Source organism: Heliangelus exortis, chromosome 1, assembly GCF_036169615.1.
Source record: "Heliangelus exortis chromosome 1, bHelExo1.hap1, whole genome shotgun sequence".
In the NCBI taxonomy this organism is placed as follows: Eukaryota; Metazoa; Chordata; class Aves; order Apodiformes; family Trochilidae; genus Heliangelus; species Heliangelus exortis.
In genome coordinates this window covers 105,322,565-105,339,631 of record NC_092422.1, presented here as the reverse complement: position 1 = coordinate 105,339,631, position 17,067 = coordinate 105,322,565, and the positions used below count along the sequence as shown (strand labels likewise).

The 17,067-nt window shown below is 40.2% G+C and overlaps 1 protein-coding gene across 1 annotated transcript in view; it reads left to right on the top strand.

Annotated features, from left to right (window-relative positions):
• The window catches only part of CRYBG3 (crystallin beta-gamma domain containing 3), a 96,045-nt gene that overhangs the window by 17,892 nt on the left and 61,086 nt on the right, over positions 1-17,067 (top strand). The window contains exon 4 of the mRNA XM_071735696.1: positions 10,956-11,389. Within this exon, the coding sequence (XP_071591797.1) occupies positions 10,956-11,389 (434 nt within the window). The remainder of the gene's footprint in view (positions 1-10,955; positions 11,390-17,067) is intronic.

Sequence of the window (17,067 nt, the reverse complement as noted above, 5' to 3'; positions counted from 1 at the left end):
AGGGATAACTGAGACCAGAGATAATGCATAGCAATGAAAGATGTTCCAGTTTTATTCATTGAGTCATCAAGGTTACTATGGGCTGAGAAAAAATAATATTTTGTTTTTACGGTAAGTGTACTTTGTGAGGAGTGTCTGAAGTTAGAGATGTACATGGATTGGGTTTGGGCACTTTTCCATACATGTCCATATCTCTGAACTGGGCTTCTGCCTCATCATTTCAGGTGGATGGTGACTAGAAGTTGAAGCTGTATGGTGTCTGTCTGTCACCAGGTTATCTGTCACATTTCTCATCGACTTACATGCTGTCATTTTGTATATTCATATAATAGGCCAGAGGCAATATAGCGGGGGAACTGCAAGCCTCTGATTTAGCAGCAAAGGCTGGACGTCTAAATTAAAGCTGAGTGAGTGAGTGAGTGAGTGGAGCTAGGAAATGTGCTGAGCTATGTACAGTAGCTCTTTGCCTCTTCTGAGCACTTTGGTAACCACCTCTGTACTTCACCCCTGCTATTTTTTCCCTGTGATGAAATATTTTGCTCACAGAGGGAAGAAGAGATATTTTAATACTTAATGTATGAAAATACGAAGTCTAATTTTTCTATGCCGTGGTGACTTTATCAATCATTATTTGTTCACTTTTGTGAAAAATATTACAGCAATAAATTTTCAGTCCTGTCTTTTAATTAATTGCCAGAAACCACATCACCACTATGTGTTTACAGGGTTTTTTTGCTTCTGTTTCTTTGAATTAGAGGTATAAACAATGCTCTTTCTGAGTAAATGCTACATTTGAGCATTATGATTATTGAACAGATGGTTGTGTGGGTATAAACAGTTCTTGAACCTCACATGTATGTAAGTATCTCCATTGCATAATGTCCAGTACACACTGGTATATCATTAACCTCACTTTTAGCACTACAGTACTTTGTTTTCAAAAAGGATTTTGCAGAAGTACTTTTACAATTTTTGGTAATTCCCTCAAAACGCATGTTTACAGCTGTGACATAGGTATTAATTAGATTGTGTGGAACACCTATGAAATAAGCTAACACCACTACTGTAGCCAGCTGTGTGCTGGAGAATGTCCTGCTAGTACAGTTTTGAAGAAATCACACTTACTGAACATCATACCTCAAAAGCGACCTGGTTCTGGCCTGGTTTACCACGCTCCAGTAGTAGCAGTGGTGATGGGTGCTTGGGCTACTTTCAGTAGTAGTTAATAGCTTGGGTGCCAGGCTGAGTTTCTCATCCAAACTCAAAGCTTTGCCATAATGAAGCACTGGAACAGGCTGCCCAGGGAGGTTGTGGTGTCCCCTTCTCTGGAGACACTCAGGACCTGCCTGGATGCAGTCTTGTATAATGTGCTTTAGGTGATCCTGCTACAGTGGGAGAGTTGTCCTGGATGATCCCTAGAGGTCCCTTCCAACTCTGATAATTCTGTGATTCTGTGACAGTGTAGGCAAACTCACTTGCCCTACCTATCATCCCCAGATAGCATTCCTGTAGGGATGCATGCATGATGAGGAAGAAATTCTTAAGAATCTCAGCACAGGAATTACCATGTGAGCTCTGTCAGGCAAACACAGCAGTTTGAAAAAGTGGGTACAAATTCAATGTGCCAAATACATAATTTAGACTTCAGTATTTCAATAGCATTAAATATTTTATAATTTGGCCCATGGGCTCAGGACTGGCTGGTAGTCACCTGGATTGACTGGAGGCAGTCTCAACCTTCATAGAAAACACAGAGGCAGAAAGTATTGCAAAGATTATCTAGTCCCCTCCTCTGCCCCAAGGTGAGATCTCTGTATCTACCTGATAGAGTTTTGTCTAACTTGTTCCCAAAGACCTCCAGGGATGGAGTTCTCTAAGATCTCTACAACTTCACCAGACTCCTGTTCTACCCATTTCATAAACCTTGTAATTAGAAAGACTTTTTCTTAACATCCTGTCCAAAGCTTCCTTGCCACAAATTAAACCTGTTGCTAATTGTCCTCTGACAAGTACTCTTGTGTACGGTGTACATGGAGAAGAGATTATTCTGTAGTCCTGCTTTCTCACATGAATTTCATTGCAAGGTAAGATAAATATGGCTGTATTTAAACAGTAGACACAGTATTAAAATTTGATGGCAAGGACCGCAATTACGTGATAAGATAGAGCCAGATTGTTTTTTGGAGTTGCAATGAATAGGACGAGGCAATGGGTGTAAGTTGAAACCTGGAAAAATTTCAGTCGAGCATTAGATTTTTTTTTTTTTTTTTTTTTCAGTTTCCCCCTCCCCCCCCCTTTTTTTTTTCTTTTCTTTTTCACCCTTTACTATATGGGCGGTCAGACATTGCAACAGGTTGCCCAAGAAAGTTATAAACCTTTATTCTTGGAAATACTCAAAATGTAACTGGATGAAGCTCTGTTCTAACTAGAACTGATCTGAGCAGGAGCTTAGACTGCATGACCTCCCCAGCCACATTCCTTTCAGCCCAACTTGTTCTGTAATTCTCTGTCACATCATTTTTCATCTGGTATGTGAATTCAAGTAAGTTTCAAAACTCGGATAAAGTCAGAATTACGGACATTCAGTAACAACAGCTACATATATTCACCAAGTTCATGGAACTTTTAAGTTGTGCAAAAAGGTAGAAATCAATATTAAGCCCGATGCCTAGTTTACCTCGTACTTACATAAGTATGATACTTACATAAGTACATAAAATGTTTTTGCTTCATATTGTCATGTTTTTATTTGATGTTGTCTTTATTTTGTATGTGTGTTATCTATGTAATGTCTGCTCAGCCTGTGCATAAATGTCTGATGAATGTCTTAGACTTGGTTATTAGAAATCAAAAAGAGGCATCTCTTGTCATTTGGGGGTCATGGGAGGTGAACTGTTGATGCCAACCATGAATTTTTCAAAAATTGGGAGTTACTTTTCAAAAATGTTTCTGTTGTTGCCCACAATAATGAATGAAAGACATAACAAAAATGGTTTTGATTTGCATAATCATGATTTCTCTTGTGGAGCCTGAAAGCACGTATTTTTCTCTTTGGCAATGATGTAGGCTTTTGCTGAAATAGAATTTTATAGGTGAGTGTATAAGCACCTTCTGGTTTTCTAGAACACTTAAATTAATGGTGTTAATAGCTGTATTTGTTCAGGAAGACCTTTCAAAACATTCTGTCTAAAGTTCTTGTAAATTCCTTTGCCACATAGAAGATTTTAAGAAAGGATGATCCTGAAATATCTTCCCTTTCTACTGCTTAGTTCTTCAAAGACTCTTGAGCAGGGAACTTCATTTCACAATTGGTGAAAAAATAATGGGCTTAAGCCTTGCTGAATTTGGCACAGAAGCCAGAGGAAAGAGATGAGAAGCAGCAGTGTTGCTCCAGATGCTATAGTGTGACAATATAATCTGGTGGACTGGTGGAAGTCACACCCCATTCCTGGTGTACTCCCTTACTGTGTACACTTTCTTCCTTCCAACCCAAACCATTCTATGATTCTAACAAAGGAAAGAGGTTGCAAACTATGTAAGTATAAAAAAGCCAAAATATTCAGAGGTTTAAAGCATGGGTTATTTGTAGAGATGCAGAATTCACCTTTAACCCCTGTCGAGGTTTAGGCCCATCAGATACCAACCAGGCCTCCGCTTGCTCACCCTCTGCCCCCACTATGGGACAGAATGCACCTTAAGGCTCATTAATTGAGACAAGGACAGGGAGGTTTGCATTCCCCAATTACAGTAATGGGCAGAAAACCCAGACAGGTTCAATTTGGTAAGAAAAAGGACTAATTTGATCTACAAGGAGAAAAGAGAAAACATGGCCAGATCTTGATACCTTCTCCCCCCACCCTTCCCGGTCCTGGATCCGTTCCCTGCTGCCTCCCCCTCAGGGCACAGGGCAGGGGCAGGGGGGGTTTAGGGTCAGTTCCCCACACGGTGTTTCTGCCGCTCCTTCCTCCTCAGGGGGAGGACTCCTCACGTTCTTCCCCTGCTCCAACGCGGGGTCCCTCTCCCGGGAGAGTCCTTCGGGAACCCCTGGGACACGAGTCCCTCCCACAGGTGCAGTCCCTCAGGCACAGACTGCTCCCGCCTGGGCTGCACACAGAGTCACGGCTGCTGTGGGAGCAGTCACCTCCTCTGACATGGGGTCCTCCCTGGCTGCAGACCCACATCTGACCCTGTCTGTGATCCTGCACAGGCTGCTGCTTCATATCTGCCCACCCGTGACACTTCTGGGGCTACAAATCCACATTTACCCCACTGTGGCCCTTCAGGGGCTGCTCCGCAGTGCTGCAGGGGCACAGCTGCCATCTCACCACGAGCTGTGGGGAAATTGCGCAGGCACCTTTCCCCTTCCTTCACTGACCTTGGTGTCTTTTCCCTGACATTGCTTTCTCAATCCATCTTCTCCTCTGCTCTGCAGGTCCTTTTTTCATATTTTTGCAGTTTCATTTTCCCTTTTCTTGAATATGTTACTCACAGAGACACATCCAGCTTCCCATATTTGTCCAGCCTTGAGTAGAGGTGGGGCCAGAATTGGAACCAGGGGAGCTTCCAGCAACTTCTCACAAGAGCCACCCTTGTGGCTCCCCTGCTTCCAAAACACCACTGCACTAACCCACGATGCCACCAAACTTGCAAGGCTGTCAAGATTAATTTTTTTTTTTGCTTTTTCTGATTCTTTAAAAGCTATTGTTTAGTTAAGGCTACACTGGTTTTGACAGTGACGAACTTCCTGTGTGTCATCTCCACCACCACTCTAATTACTGGCATAAACAGGAGAAACCCACTTTTTGCATTTCTTAAACCTTTTTTTCTCATGAACACTACTGACAGTCAACTTTGAGTGGTTGTGTGCTTATGTATTTCACTTTTTCCTGAATTTTTCTTATTACTATGCCAGTTTTAAGTGTTGTTCCTAATCTATGTCTTAGGTTTCCTAATGTATTGCCCCTCTCGCTGCTTTTCTGCACAGTAGTTGAAAAAAACAGAAGCTTATTTAATGTGTGGATTTATTAATGTACCTCAGTGTGTCCCATTCATGGCAAACAAGTGAGAGATTACATTAAAGGAGCTTTAGCCTCTTGTTGAAAAGCATGTAGTAGTGACCCATTGTGGCCATGCACTAGTCTGCCAGCAACTCAAGCTATTTTGCTGTGACTTTTGTTTAGCATACAGAATTTACGTACTGTATCACTGTTCAGATTGAATGAGATGCTCATAATTGTTAAATGAAGTGCAGCCATCTTAGCTATATTGAAAGGTCAAATCTAAGACTAGGAACATGTTTAGTTTTCCTACTGCTAGAGGTAGCAATGCCTAAACTTGCTGCTTCGTGCATCCAACACTTTATCTTGAAACTTTTAGAATTATTTATGTATATTAGCAAACAGAATCCTGGAGTAATTCTGTGACTGTTTCTTGCATGAATAAATTTGGGATCTTGGTGTTAAATCACTTGTTGATGATACCTGGAATGAATCAGTGATGATCCTAAGATCTGGATGTCAGTCCCTCTGCCTTCTCAACTGCAGGTGGGGTGGTTAAAGTGCAGGAATGTATCTGCTCAATATGCAGAGTGTCCTCCATCATCAGACAGTCTGTAAGAGGTCTCCACATGGCTGTCTGGAGTTTCTGTTTTGTAATGAGCATTCGTTCATGGGGAGTGAAATCCGAAATGTCTGGCTGTTGTGACTGGAAGCTAATTCTTTGTTCAGAGAGATCTGTGTTTTAATGCTGTTAATGTTTTCATTTAATTCACTTGTTAGGGCAATAAAAGAGATTGTGCTCTTGGCAGACGGACATAACCCCAGACAAATGAGAACCTCTGGCAGTTTGAACTTTTGCCACTCAACTGCTGAGAGACAGCGGCTACCAGGGTGGCTGTTCCCATTCTACCTGGTATGGGAGGTGAAGTCAATCCAGCAAGGCAATTCCTCCCCAGGTGCTGCTGTGCCACTGAAGCCTCACTCTGCACTTTGTAGGGGACTGTTCACACTGGTAGCACGCCCTGGGCCTGCCTGGCTGCCTAGGTGTAATTAGGATTTGGGCGTATGTCTGTGCTTCAGTCAGGAGTGGATTACAGCCTGGAAAACATACCCAGTCTGCCATCAAATAAATTAGCTCAGATAAGAATCACATTTGAGACATGACATCATGGGCTTGTCTTCTGAGTCCTGGCTGCCAAGCTGCTCTGCAGCGGTTGCTCCAGCAAGGTGAGACCACACTACCTGACTGCAGAGTAGATACAGCTTCTGTTATTGCTGCAGCCTCTTCAGTCGTCTGATTTAAGCCATAATCCTGTTTCATGCTCTGCTGAGCTTCCCCTCTGCACCAGCCTCATTGCATGTGAGGTCACAGGACCATAGGATAATTGAGGTTGAAGGGACCCTAGGATGTCATCTAGCCCAACCTCCTGCTTAAAGCAGGCTGTGCTATAAGGTCAGGCCAGGTTACCCAGGGCTTGCCCAGTGAAACTTTGAGTAACGAGTTGCTAAAGGAATAAAAGGCAATTAAAGATTTATGAAGCATGTCACAAGCAGGAAAGCTCACAGAGAATGGGAAAGGGTAGGCAAGGGGAAGACTGATTACAGTACTTGTACAAAAGGATCAGAAAGATGGCAGGAAAACTTTTTTTCCTTGCATCAGTAAGGATCTCAAAAGGAATCTGGCAGGTGGATTTTCATCCAAAAAGTACTGTTTGCTTGGTAGGTCTGAGAAGCTGTTCATATTGTTGTGACATTGAAAGAGGATTTTGGTTTTTTGTTTCTTTTTTTAACTGGGCCAGCAATTAAATGAATGGCAGATGCTCTCTATTAACTTGCATCTCCTCCCCTGTAGGGAAAGGAGGGAGGATAAGGGAGAGAGACTTACAGCTTGGAAACTAAGCTACACAGATTTAACAGAACAGTAGTGATGAAAAGGAAAATTTTGAAATATATACAAAGCCAGTACTGTGCCCCCATCCCCCAGTAACCCTTGCATTACCACCAAGGCTGCGTGGCAGGCCTTGGAAAAGTCCCCTACTGGGCTTCAGGAGTCAGTGGCATGTGAAAGCTGGAACACGGATTGGGATCAAAGGCAAACAAATGGATCGAGTCCTTTCAGGTTGACAGCTATGGATGAAGAGAGCTGCACCCTCATGATCCTTCAGATGTATGCTGAAGATGATGCATATGGAATAAAATGCTTCATTTGGTTTATTTTGGTCACCTGTCTGGTCCCCTCCTCTCCAAGAGTGTTGCAAGTGTGACCCCTTTACTTCTTGTTTTTAGAGCATATGATGTTTTGCAGAATCAAGAGTGGCCTTGGTTCTGCATACCATTCTCCAGCAATAGCTATAAACATTGAGCATTATCAATCCTGGAAGCAGGCAGTGACTGAGAAATATGGTGTTAATTTCAGCAAGTGCAGGTATTTAGAAGAAACTTAACTAAAAAGTAAAATTACAAGAAAGACAATCAGTTCTATCCTGACTCAAAGTAGGACATTTACCAATGACATGAAGTGTGACTAATATGAGAGTCACTGGTATTCTAGTGTTGTGAATATCAAACTGCTCAAGCCTAATTGTGACACTGATGCAACTGCTCTTTTGAGGTCAACTAAAGGTCCTGTCTGTTGAAAAACGGGGGGATATACTTGGGAAAGGACTGCCTTGTGCATATTTTACGCCCTTGCCTTTTTTTCCTGAACATTTCCTAGGGGCTTTTGTCAGAGATGAGCTCAGAGAGAAGATTGGGAAATAATAAGTGAAAGTTATCTTGAAGCTGGCTTGTGGAATTACCATCGTAGTGCTACGTTCATCAGGCACTTGTGCCTGAAGGCTCTTCCTCATTATCTTAAATCACAAACTTCAAAATCTATAGCAGGCACTGTTTTGTTTGTATAATGCCTGAGCAGTGGTTCAAAATCTGGACCAAGATTTTCTGGACAAATGGTAACCCCAATGGCTCATGCTGGCCAAAGGCAAAGTGGAGCAGGAGGGCGAATATATGGAGAATAGGATTGATTGTACTGAAGGGAAGAAAGAAGGATTTGCATAGCTTCTGTGTTGGGACTTAATAGTCACATACATCTTTAAGTAAGCATGGTGTAAATGTTCTAGGGCTTTTTTAATGCAAGACACAATCATTTAAAGTATGGACGGACCCTTTCATATTAAAATTTTCTGTTCTTTTGATTTAGTAAAAGTTAAGTAAGGAAATGAAGATTAAAGAAGAAGGAAAATCTAAGTAGTTTTCTGGAAACAGAGACTACAAAACAGCTTTTCATGCAGGGTTTGAATTATGCTTGCAAATAAGCACAGGCTTTACAAGTGTTGTGTCTTAGAGCTGCTAGGGGAAGAATTTCTTATATAGAGAGTTAGCCATATTTGAAGTCTCAGTTCTTAATGGCGAAAAACTCACTAATTCCTAGATAAATAAATAAAACTTTAAAACAAAACAAAAAACCCACCCCAAAAATAAAAAACAAAACCACATGATATCAAACTGGCAAGTTTTGAATGTAATCTTTTTTTTTTTTACAGTTAATTTAATTAGCTGTTAATTTCGTAGATATTTTAGAAATGCTTATAGCCTATAATTATTATATCTCCAGAAAAATAGTAAGATGTGTGTGCACTTCCTGTACTCTTACTTTTCCTTATCTTAAGATACTCTTAAATTTGACAAATTTGTATGAGCTATAGTAATCACACAACTATGGAGAAATGCAGTCCCTCACTTAAAAACTGAATCAAAAACTGGTATCGAAGAACACTGAGATATTAATCCAAGTGAAGGACCAAACTATGACAGGAGAACTTTGAAATTTACTATGGTAAATCATTCATGTGTTATCAGATTTTGGAAATTATTTTTTTTCTTGTTTCTATTTTGTATTTCCTTATGCAAAGTACTTAATTCACATAAGATAAAGTTAATTGGTCAAGAGATTCACCCCAGGTTTGCGTGTTAATTGTATTGTGTGCCTAGTACTGAAGATACCAGCCAACGCTGTGGTACATCTGTTAAGTTGCACTATTGCCATCTTCATTTCCAGAGATGCTTTTAACTAGAGTTAACTTGAGTTAACAAGCAAGAGTTAACAAGAGTTAACAAGCAAATCCTTGAATGCTACAGGGATGTCTACATCGCTTTTTGACACATCAGCTATTGATTAGTGCAGTATGTGGGAAAACAGGTAGAATTTGTCCCAGATGTCACAAAGAAAAAAAAAAAAAAAAAAAAAAAAGAAAAAATTTAAAAAAAAGCTGTCTTTTGACTTAGGCCACTTTTGAAAGTTAATTTGAAAGTTGTGGTTGATTAAGTGTCTTTCCATATGAAGAAAATAGAGGTTGCATGGGTTTCTGAAAGAAAAGTAGTGCCACTCAGTTTCTATCCGCACACAAACAATTCAGTTTTCAGCACATATATCTGATGTCTTAATATTAAACAGTTGCATCTGCTCCTTTTATGAAAAGGTGAAAAAATATGGCTTGAAGATATAAGATCACTCCTCCAGTATCACTAAGTGTAACTTGTAAAGTTTTAAGAAATCACTGTTTCCCAGGGATTAAACTGTGTTAATTAGGCAATTTTTTCATTGTTAATATGATACAATCTCATTAATTGCCCAATAAGCCCACTTGCTTATTTTAGGTTACTTGAAACAAATGTATCTTCTGGTTGAGATAGGACTACTGACCTAATTAGAATAGTAGCTTTCAGTTTAGACTGGATGGGAAGGTGTTACCCAGTTTGAAATAGTTACTCTTATCCAAAGATGGTGTTGACCAACTAAAATTTGTTTAAGGCTTTTTATTGTTGTTCTCCTTTCTCAATCTCTGAGCAGATTAGATTTCATCTAAGAAAAGGTGGGGTGACTTTTTGTTTTTTTATATTCAGCATCTGTTGATCATCTGGCTGTAAAGATGGTTGCATGTGGTGTTTGTGAAGCCTACCAGTGAAATTGCGTAATCTTTTTGGACTGATGGTCTTGTCAGAAGGAGCGTAGGCTTGGGCAGCAGTTCTTGGATCTCCAAGAGAAACTGACACCAAAGTAGTTGAAGGACATGAATGGTGAGGAACAGAGCTTGTCTTGCCATTGGGGTAGAAGCTCAGCTTAGTTGAAGGAAGAAACGAACAGGTGGTTTAAATGAGGGGAAGCCCTGCCCTATTGTTAATTATTTTTTGTTAGCTGATAGGCAGATCAGAAGGTTGTGGGTCCAGAGGTAGGAGTCTGTGGTGTCCTGACTGTATGGAAACCTGCGGTTTGAGCATGGTCAACTGTTGAGCTGTGTGAGGCTACAAATAGATTTGGAAATAGAGCTGTGCAGTTAATCTCCTGAGTGCAATGTGTGGTAGCTAAGGATAGCAGGCAGGATTCATCTCTGGCATGTGAGTTAAGTTTGTTTTATGCAAGTTCTGTTATTGATTCTCCTGAGTTAGTTTCGGTTTGTTTGTTTTGTTTTGTTTTTTTTACAGTGCAGATTACCCTGTGCTTCAGGCTGTGATATGTTTGTTTTGTTGTGGTGTTCTTTGGTACACTTGTAACCTGAAAACTGTTCATCTCACAAGCACATACAGATTTGTTTATAAAGCTGTGCTTTTTGAGAAAGTTAGAGTCTGAAGTGTGAAAAATTGTTCCTCACTTCTTCCTCAGGTTTCTTCTGCCAGTTGAAGCAATTGTTCTCTATCTGTCCTTTTTCTCTTCATTTCCACAAGAGCTGCTTTCTGGGTGTCCTAACCTATGTACTTCTTTTGGCTTTTTGTAGAATAGGGACCGTTTTCGTACAAAAAGAGAAGAAGAAAGCACAAGGGTTTAATCTTAAAATGAACTTTTACACACTAGATCTCCTGAAAGGAATGCAGTCCATAGGTGCAAGTTAAAATTAATGCATTTGGGAATATGGGAAAATGAAGGGAAACATCTTATGTGTGTGCTTCTTGTATTTATCTTAGGTTTGTAAAAATGAAGAGAAGAACCATTCCATGGAAGAACTTAGTAAATCTGAAATCCAGGAGGAGATGAAAAAGGCTAATAGTCTTCCTAGTTTGACACCTGGAATCAAAACAGCAGATAAAGACAAGCAACCCCGAGAAGGTTTTTTTCATTTTCTTGGAAGCTTATTTAATATCGCAACAAAGTCGTCTTTGGTAGACTCTAAACCCTCTACCTTCCAAGATGAACCCAACAGATATGAAAAGGATTTGCAGAACACTAATACCCTTCTGGAGAACATAAAGCCAAAGCGTCTAAAAATTGAAAAGCCTGTCTGTTCATCTAGAGTTAAAGAGGATTCTGCAAACAAAGATGTTGCCATCTTCAATAATATTGGGAAAGATACCTCACAGGATCTGCAAGGAGGCTGCAAAAGATCTGCAGATGCACATAAGTAAGTTTTATAATTTTGTATTAAGTAAGTTAACGTGCGTGTGTGTGTGTGTGTGTGTGTGTGTGTGTGCACAGAACTTGCCTCAACTAAATTCTTCTGACTGTCTGACAGATAATTTGTGGGTGGCTGGAGTATCCCTGACTCAATTTTCACAAAACTCTAGTTGCAACTACCTTTAATAAATGAGGAGAGGTCAACTGCAGCAAAATACAGTTTTAAAGAAAGGTTTCTAGAAGTCTTCTGACTATGGATAGATCCAGCATAGGTGCAACTACATATTAGGAGAGGTTAAAGATGTGGCATTTAGAAATATGTTCATTATTGTAGATCTACTTTACAAAAAAGAAAAAAAAAGTGTAAAGAGCTTATTTCCATCCATATGGTGGGCTAAATAAAGGTTTGAATGTTTGTCTGTCTTAATCTCACTAGTTCAGTGGTTTTATTTCTTCAAGCATTTCCTCATTTTTTAAATATTTTTCCTGGTTTATTTGACTTGGTGATTTTTACTTGTGTGTTTTGTTTCCCATTGTTCTTTGGGGGCAAAAAAATTTAAATGAATATAAAAGAAGGTAGTGTAAAGGTTATATGAAATATTCAGTTAGTGTAAAAATGGAACATCCTTAGCAGTACTGTAATATTTCCAAAAACAATTTCCGAAGAAATGGTTCCAAGGGCGTCGGTGTGTGTTTAAGAGTTGAAAAATGAAAAGACTGGCTGTGGTCCACACCATATGTTCTGACATGTCAAGGTGTTATGTTGAATATTTGACTACATGTGGGCCAGTACAGCATGGGTTTGGAGTTATGTGTTTATGCACACGTGTGGTATGCATCTGGTTTTTAATAGGAGTGTAGAACATGGCCTTGTCAGCAAACAATTGATCTGTAACTAATGTTTACTCAGATTTTCAGTAATGCCCAGGATGTTTATTTTGAAACGTAAGTCAAAAGAAGTGATTTGGGGTAACCAATATTTTGTTGCAGTGGTCCTGCTTGTGTACAGAATGAGAAAATATACTGAGAAGAAACGTGGTTTTTTTTTTTTTTTTCTCTTAAGTTTATAAATTAATTCAAGCTGCATTTGGTGTGATCATCTGTGGCATGTGAAGTCTCCATATAGGAGGTCAGAGATTCCTCAAATACCTGCTTAATGAAATGAACTTCCACACTGTGGATGTCTCCAGCACTTTGTCCTTATTTATTATTCAGTAGGCCAATGATTTGAGGCATCTGTCATTTACATTTTTAATTCCTAATTGGGATATGAATAGGGGATGTGATACCTATTCAGGTGAACTTAAGACTGTACTTTTACTACCAGAATAGGGTGCTGCTTTTAATGATGGTTGTGTTCTCATGGTTAATCTGGCTTGATCTATGATGTGGTTGACTGGGTTTTAATACAGATTCTTATCGTAGCAGCACACATCTGACCTAGGCTTTTTCCAAATTTCATGCTGCAGCCTAGCACAGCCACTTCATCGATCACTAGAGAAGAAAATTTCTGCTCTGCTTAGTTGTTATCTTGAGAAGGCTGGGAGCACTATATTACTCAGTCTATTTCCTGAGCAACCTGTATTTCTTAGAGCTTGTTGAACAGGCTGGCTTGCTGCTCAGCCTCTCCTTGCTGTTTGCTGTGGTACACACACTCTGTGAGCTGGCAGGTAAGTCCCATGCTGCTGTGCCAGGGGCTGTGCAGAGATGTAAGAAGTCACTGCTCGCCTCAAAGACACCTTAGTCAAGGAAGGCAGACATTAATAGATCTTTTAACCTTCTGCTTTGTAAGTGGATGAGAGGCAGCCATGTTCAGCCTTTACGAAGTCTTTTTCTTCCCCTCCCCAGCCCCACTCCCCTGACTGATGCAGCAAGGAGCTGGTGTGCAGCTTTGCTTCGAAGCAGAAACCTCTGACTGGTGCTGACTTTTCAAAGTGTACACGAGTTTGTTTGACTTTCCTGTTTTACTGATGCCTACAGGCTTGTGAATAGGAGTGGTGGAAAGTAACAGAATGTCCTAGGACTCACATTTTTGTTGCTATGCTCATTTTATACTGCTGTATTTGAGTAGATCTTGAACAGTAAGTTGTTACTGTGCAGGGCAGTGTGTAAGCACAGGTCAAAGGGTCAAATAGTCACACACAGTCACCATTTGCCTCTTGTGAATTCTTCTACAGAACAAAGTGGATTAATAAATTTGACACTGATAAAAGCTTGCAGATTTTGAAAGCTGTACGTATCAACTCCCTTAAGTGGCCTTGCTCTGTGGAAGTAGTTTTGAGTTATTTTTATTTTGTTGAAATCAAAGTTGGCATTTTCAATTGACTGTATTTCAATATTGTTCTATATTGTTAGATATCCTGTGAAAATCAGTGTAGATTTTTCTCATTATAGTTTGTGTCTCGTGGCCAGGCAAGCATATAAAAATGTATTGCTGGTTTGGAGGTAGGGGTGAGTTGGTCTACATGCAGAATGAAGGTTTTTCCATTGGAAGGGACTTTTTTTAAATAGGAGAAAAATTGTGGTGGGTTGTTTTTTGGTTTTTTTTCACTGTAGCTGTTGCAAAATTTGGCAGACGAAACCAGTCATTTTCCTTTTAAACTCATTCTCCAAAGTACAATGTATGTTATGGTCTTTTTGGCTCAGGATATGAAACAGAGAATCTGTCCAACTTTTGTGTATGTTTTTCTCTGCTGGCTGCACAATGTGAACTGTGTTTCTGAAGAAGTTAGTAAAAAGAAACTGCAACAGTACAGAAAAATTGCACATGAAGTATACCTCTTTGTTATGGAAGTGATTATGGCAGTTTTGTTCTCTTTTAGTTTATAAAAGTTTAAAGGCTGCAGAGCAGTTCTTGGTTTTGTTTTGGTTTTTTTTTCTTCAGTACTAGCAAGCTTCTATACCAATATTAACTAACTGTTTTTCATTTAGCATAGTTAAACTGTAAAAGTGCTGTTGATTGCAGAGAGCTGGAAGAAAATACTAACAAGCAGCTGAAAGTGAGTGCTGCAAGCACGAGTAATGAGAGGAGAAAAAAGCACAAAGGAATAGGAAGGTCCATGCATACAGTGAAGGGAAATGATGGCTTAAACGTGTTGTTTTGCTGCTCTGTTGAAAGCAGAGACAGGTGAGGGTCCCAAAAGACAGGTGAGGCATGCTAGTGATCCATATAAATTCAAAGTTGCTGGTGATTGTTATGTTGAACTGCAATTTTAGCTTTTAATGTAGAGCCAAGTTGAAGCTGAGGTCTTTACAGATCTTTAAGACCCACTTCATTATTAATCTTACAATGGTTTCCTTTGTCATGAGGAACATTTAAATGAATTTGTTAATTCTAAACTACTGTTAAATATTAAATTAAAGGTTATCTGTGGTTAGGGAGGAGGTTGCAATAAGTCAAAGAGGGACAGTTGTTAGATTGCATAATCCCCATGTGAGTTGTTTAAAAAATAAAACAAACAACCTTTCAGAACTAAAATACCTGCCAAATTGTCTCAGATGCCTCTACCAGGACAACTTAATGAATCCCGTATCCTTAAAGCAATATTTTGCGAAATGCAAGGGAATCAGACTGCTCTGACCTGCAGACTGAGGTTAATTTTGCCCTCAGTGGGAGGCCTGGCATTTGGGAAAAGACTCAAGTTTCCAGGCCTTGAGCCAAGGAAAGTGGAATTCATGAGCTCAGTCTGTGGAGTACGTGTTAGGAAGGGACAAAACGTGTAGGTCACGTTATTCCTTCATTACCCTGGGTGGTTGGCTTAGAGGTACCTTAAGGGCTTCTGCTCCTTTAATCCAGACTGTGGCAAGTGGTAAAGGAGGAGCACAGAGGACAAAACTGTGATAAATTTGGCAGATTCTCAAGGCAGCAGTTTCTGTGGACGGTAACATAATAATTGGAGCACCAAAGAATGGTGAGGAGAGTTGGGTTGGCTAAGTCTTCAATTATTGCATCCCCTAGTCTTCCATTTGTCTGGGATGGTTGGAGATTTCCTTGCCATTGAGAAGTGAAGCAAGCAGTTAGGCTTGGGCTATTGTGTAAGAGGCTAATGATTAAGGGGTATGGTCAGTGAAGTATAAAACACAGTTTTAAGGTAATGCTTATTCAACCAAAAGTAGAAAAAAAAATTGCAAGGTAAGGTATTTGCTACTAAGCATAGGAAAAAAAAAAATCTCTTACTTGGGAAAGGTTGCAGCCTTTGTGTAGAAAGTCCATGGGGGCAGAGAGGTATTTTTTCATGCAAAAGTGGAAAGTTCATGTTTGATTTTAGCCTTTACATTTCTCCATAGTGATTTTAACAGCCAATCTTTAACTGATGAAATGAGCCCTAAAAGTAAAACTGTGGATCAGAGAAGATGCACTGCACCTTATTTTTTCCACTGAAAGTCTACGTAAGAGAGATCAAGGTTTCATAAAGTGGGAAACAAATATAAAACATGGGCTTGCCTCCATTATCTTTGTCTGGAAACAATTGTTTTAAAGGCACTTTGAAGAACACCAACAACTTGGCTTCAAAATTGGGGCTGTTAATAAAGATCATGTTAGGATCAGAGATCAGAGTGCTTCTCTGTAATTGCCTCCCAGGACCTGTTTTACATACAGGACCTGAACATTTAAAACTGTAAGTGTATGTGTAGCATGGCATTGTCCACCCATCTTTGAAAGCATGTTTTGGGTGATGATAGTAAGAGGAAAGCAAGAGCACTGTGTTGATTACTTCTATTATAATAATACCTACATAAAGATTCCCGTTGTGTGGACAAGTATATATAATTATATAGTAATATAAATCAGGGATGTCAGAGATGGGAGAGACAGCTGCTTCCTTTTGTACTAAGCAGTTGCCTTGGTGTGGTGGCTCTAAGAAACCCCAGTGCAGCTGTGGATCCTGGGTGGTCCTGCCAGCATGTGCCCTGCACACACTGCTGTTTGGATGTATATTGGGACCTTTTTGGTCACTATTCCCTAATGCAATGTGCTACACAGACACTTGAAGCAGCACAAGTAGGAACGGAGAGCAGAGGTATGCATCTTAGGGTGGGCAGGAGGGGAGGGAGGAAGTGGATGTAGTAATTTGTCTTCTGATGGCTTTCTGTCTTTTGCCCTCAGAAACCAATCAAGGATGTGCAGCATTATTCAGTTGTTGGTTCTCAGATGGACAGAGAGTCATTGCTGCTACTGCTTGAGAGGGGTACAAACTAAGTCATAGCTCCAACTTTTTAGAACAGCCAAATATGCCCCAAAATTCATTTAGAAGTCTGTCCTGGGAAAGGATCTGGCTCATCCTGCCTTTCATTCTCTTGTTGAATTGTGGAGGGAGGACTCCAGCAGTGATTGTGGGGTATACCCAAACGTCCATGGAAGTATTTAGTGTTAGGTTGCTGGAGAAAAGGATTTTGTTATTCTTAAAGCTTGTCTTCTGGATGCATCCACATGCACACCTTTATTTGAACAAGCTATCCTTTAAGTCTACTCACAGACTTTCAAATTTTGAGGAGACCCCAAGTGTCTGTGGGTCAGCTGAGACCTTGTCAAGGTAGGTGATGTGCTGATATTTAGGGACCTGTTCCAGCAGTAGGGTGGGTGAATATCGAGGCTCTGCTGTTGAAGAATGCAGGCCCAGGCCTGCCTGCCAGAGAAAAGTACCCGCCCAGGAATGGGACCTGAGCCAAAGGAAAGGCTCATGT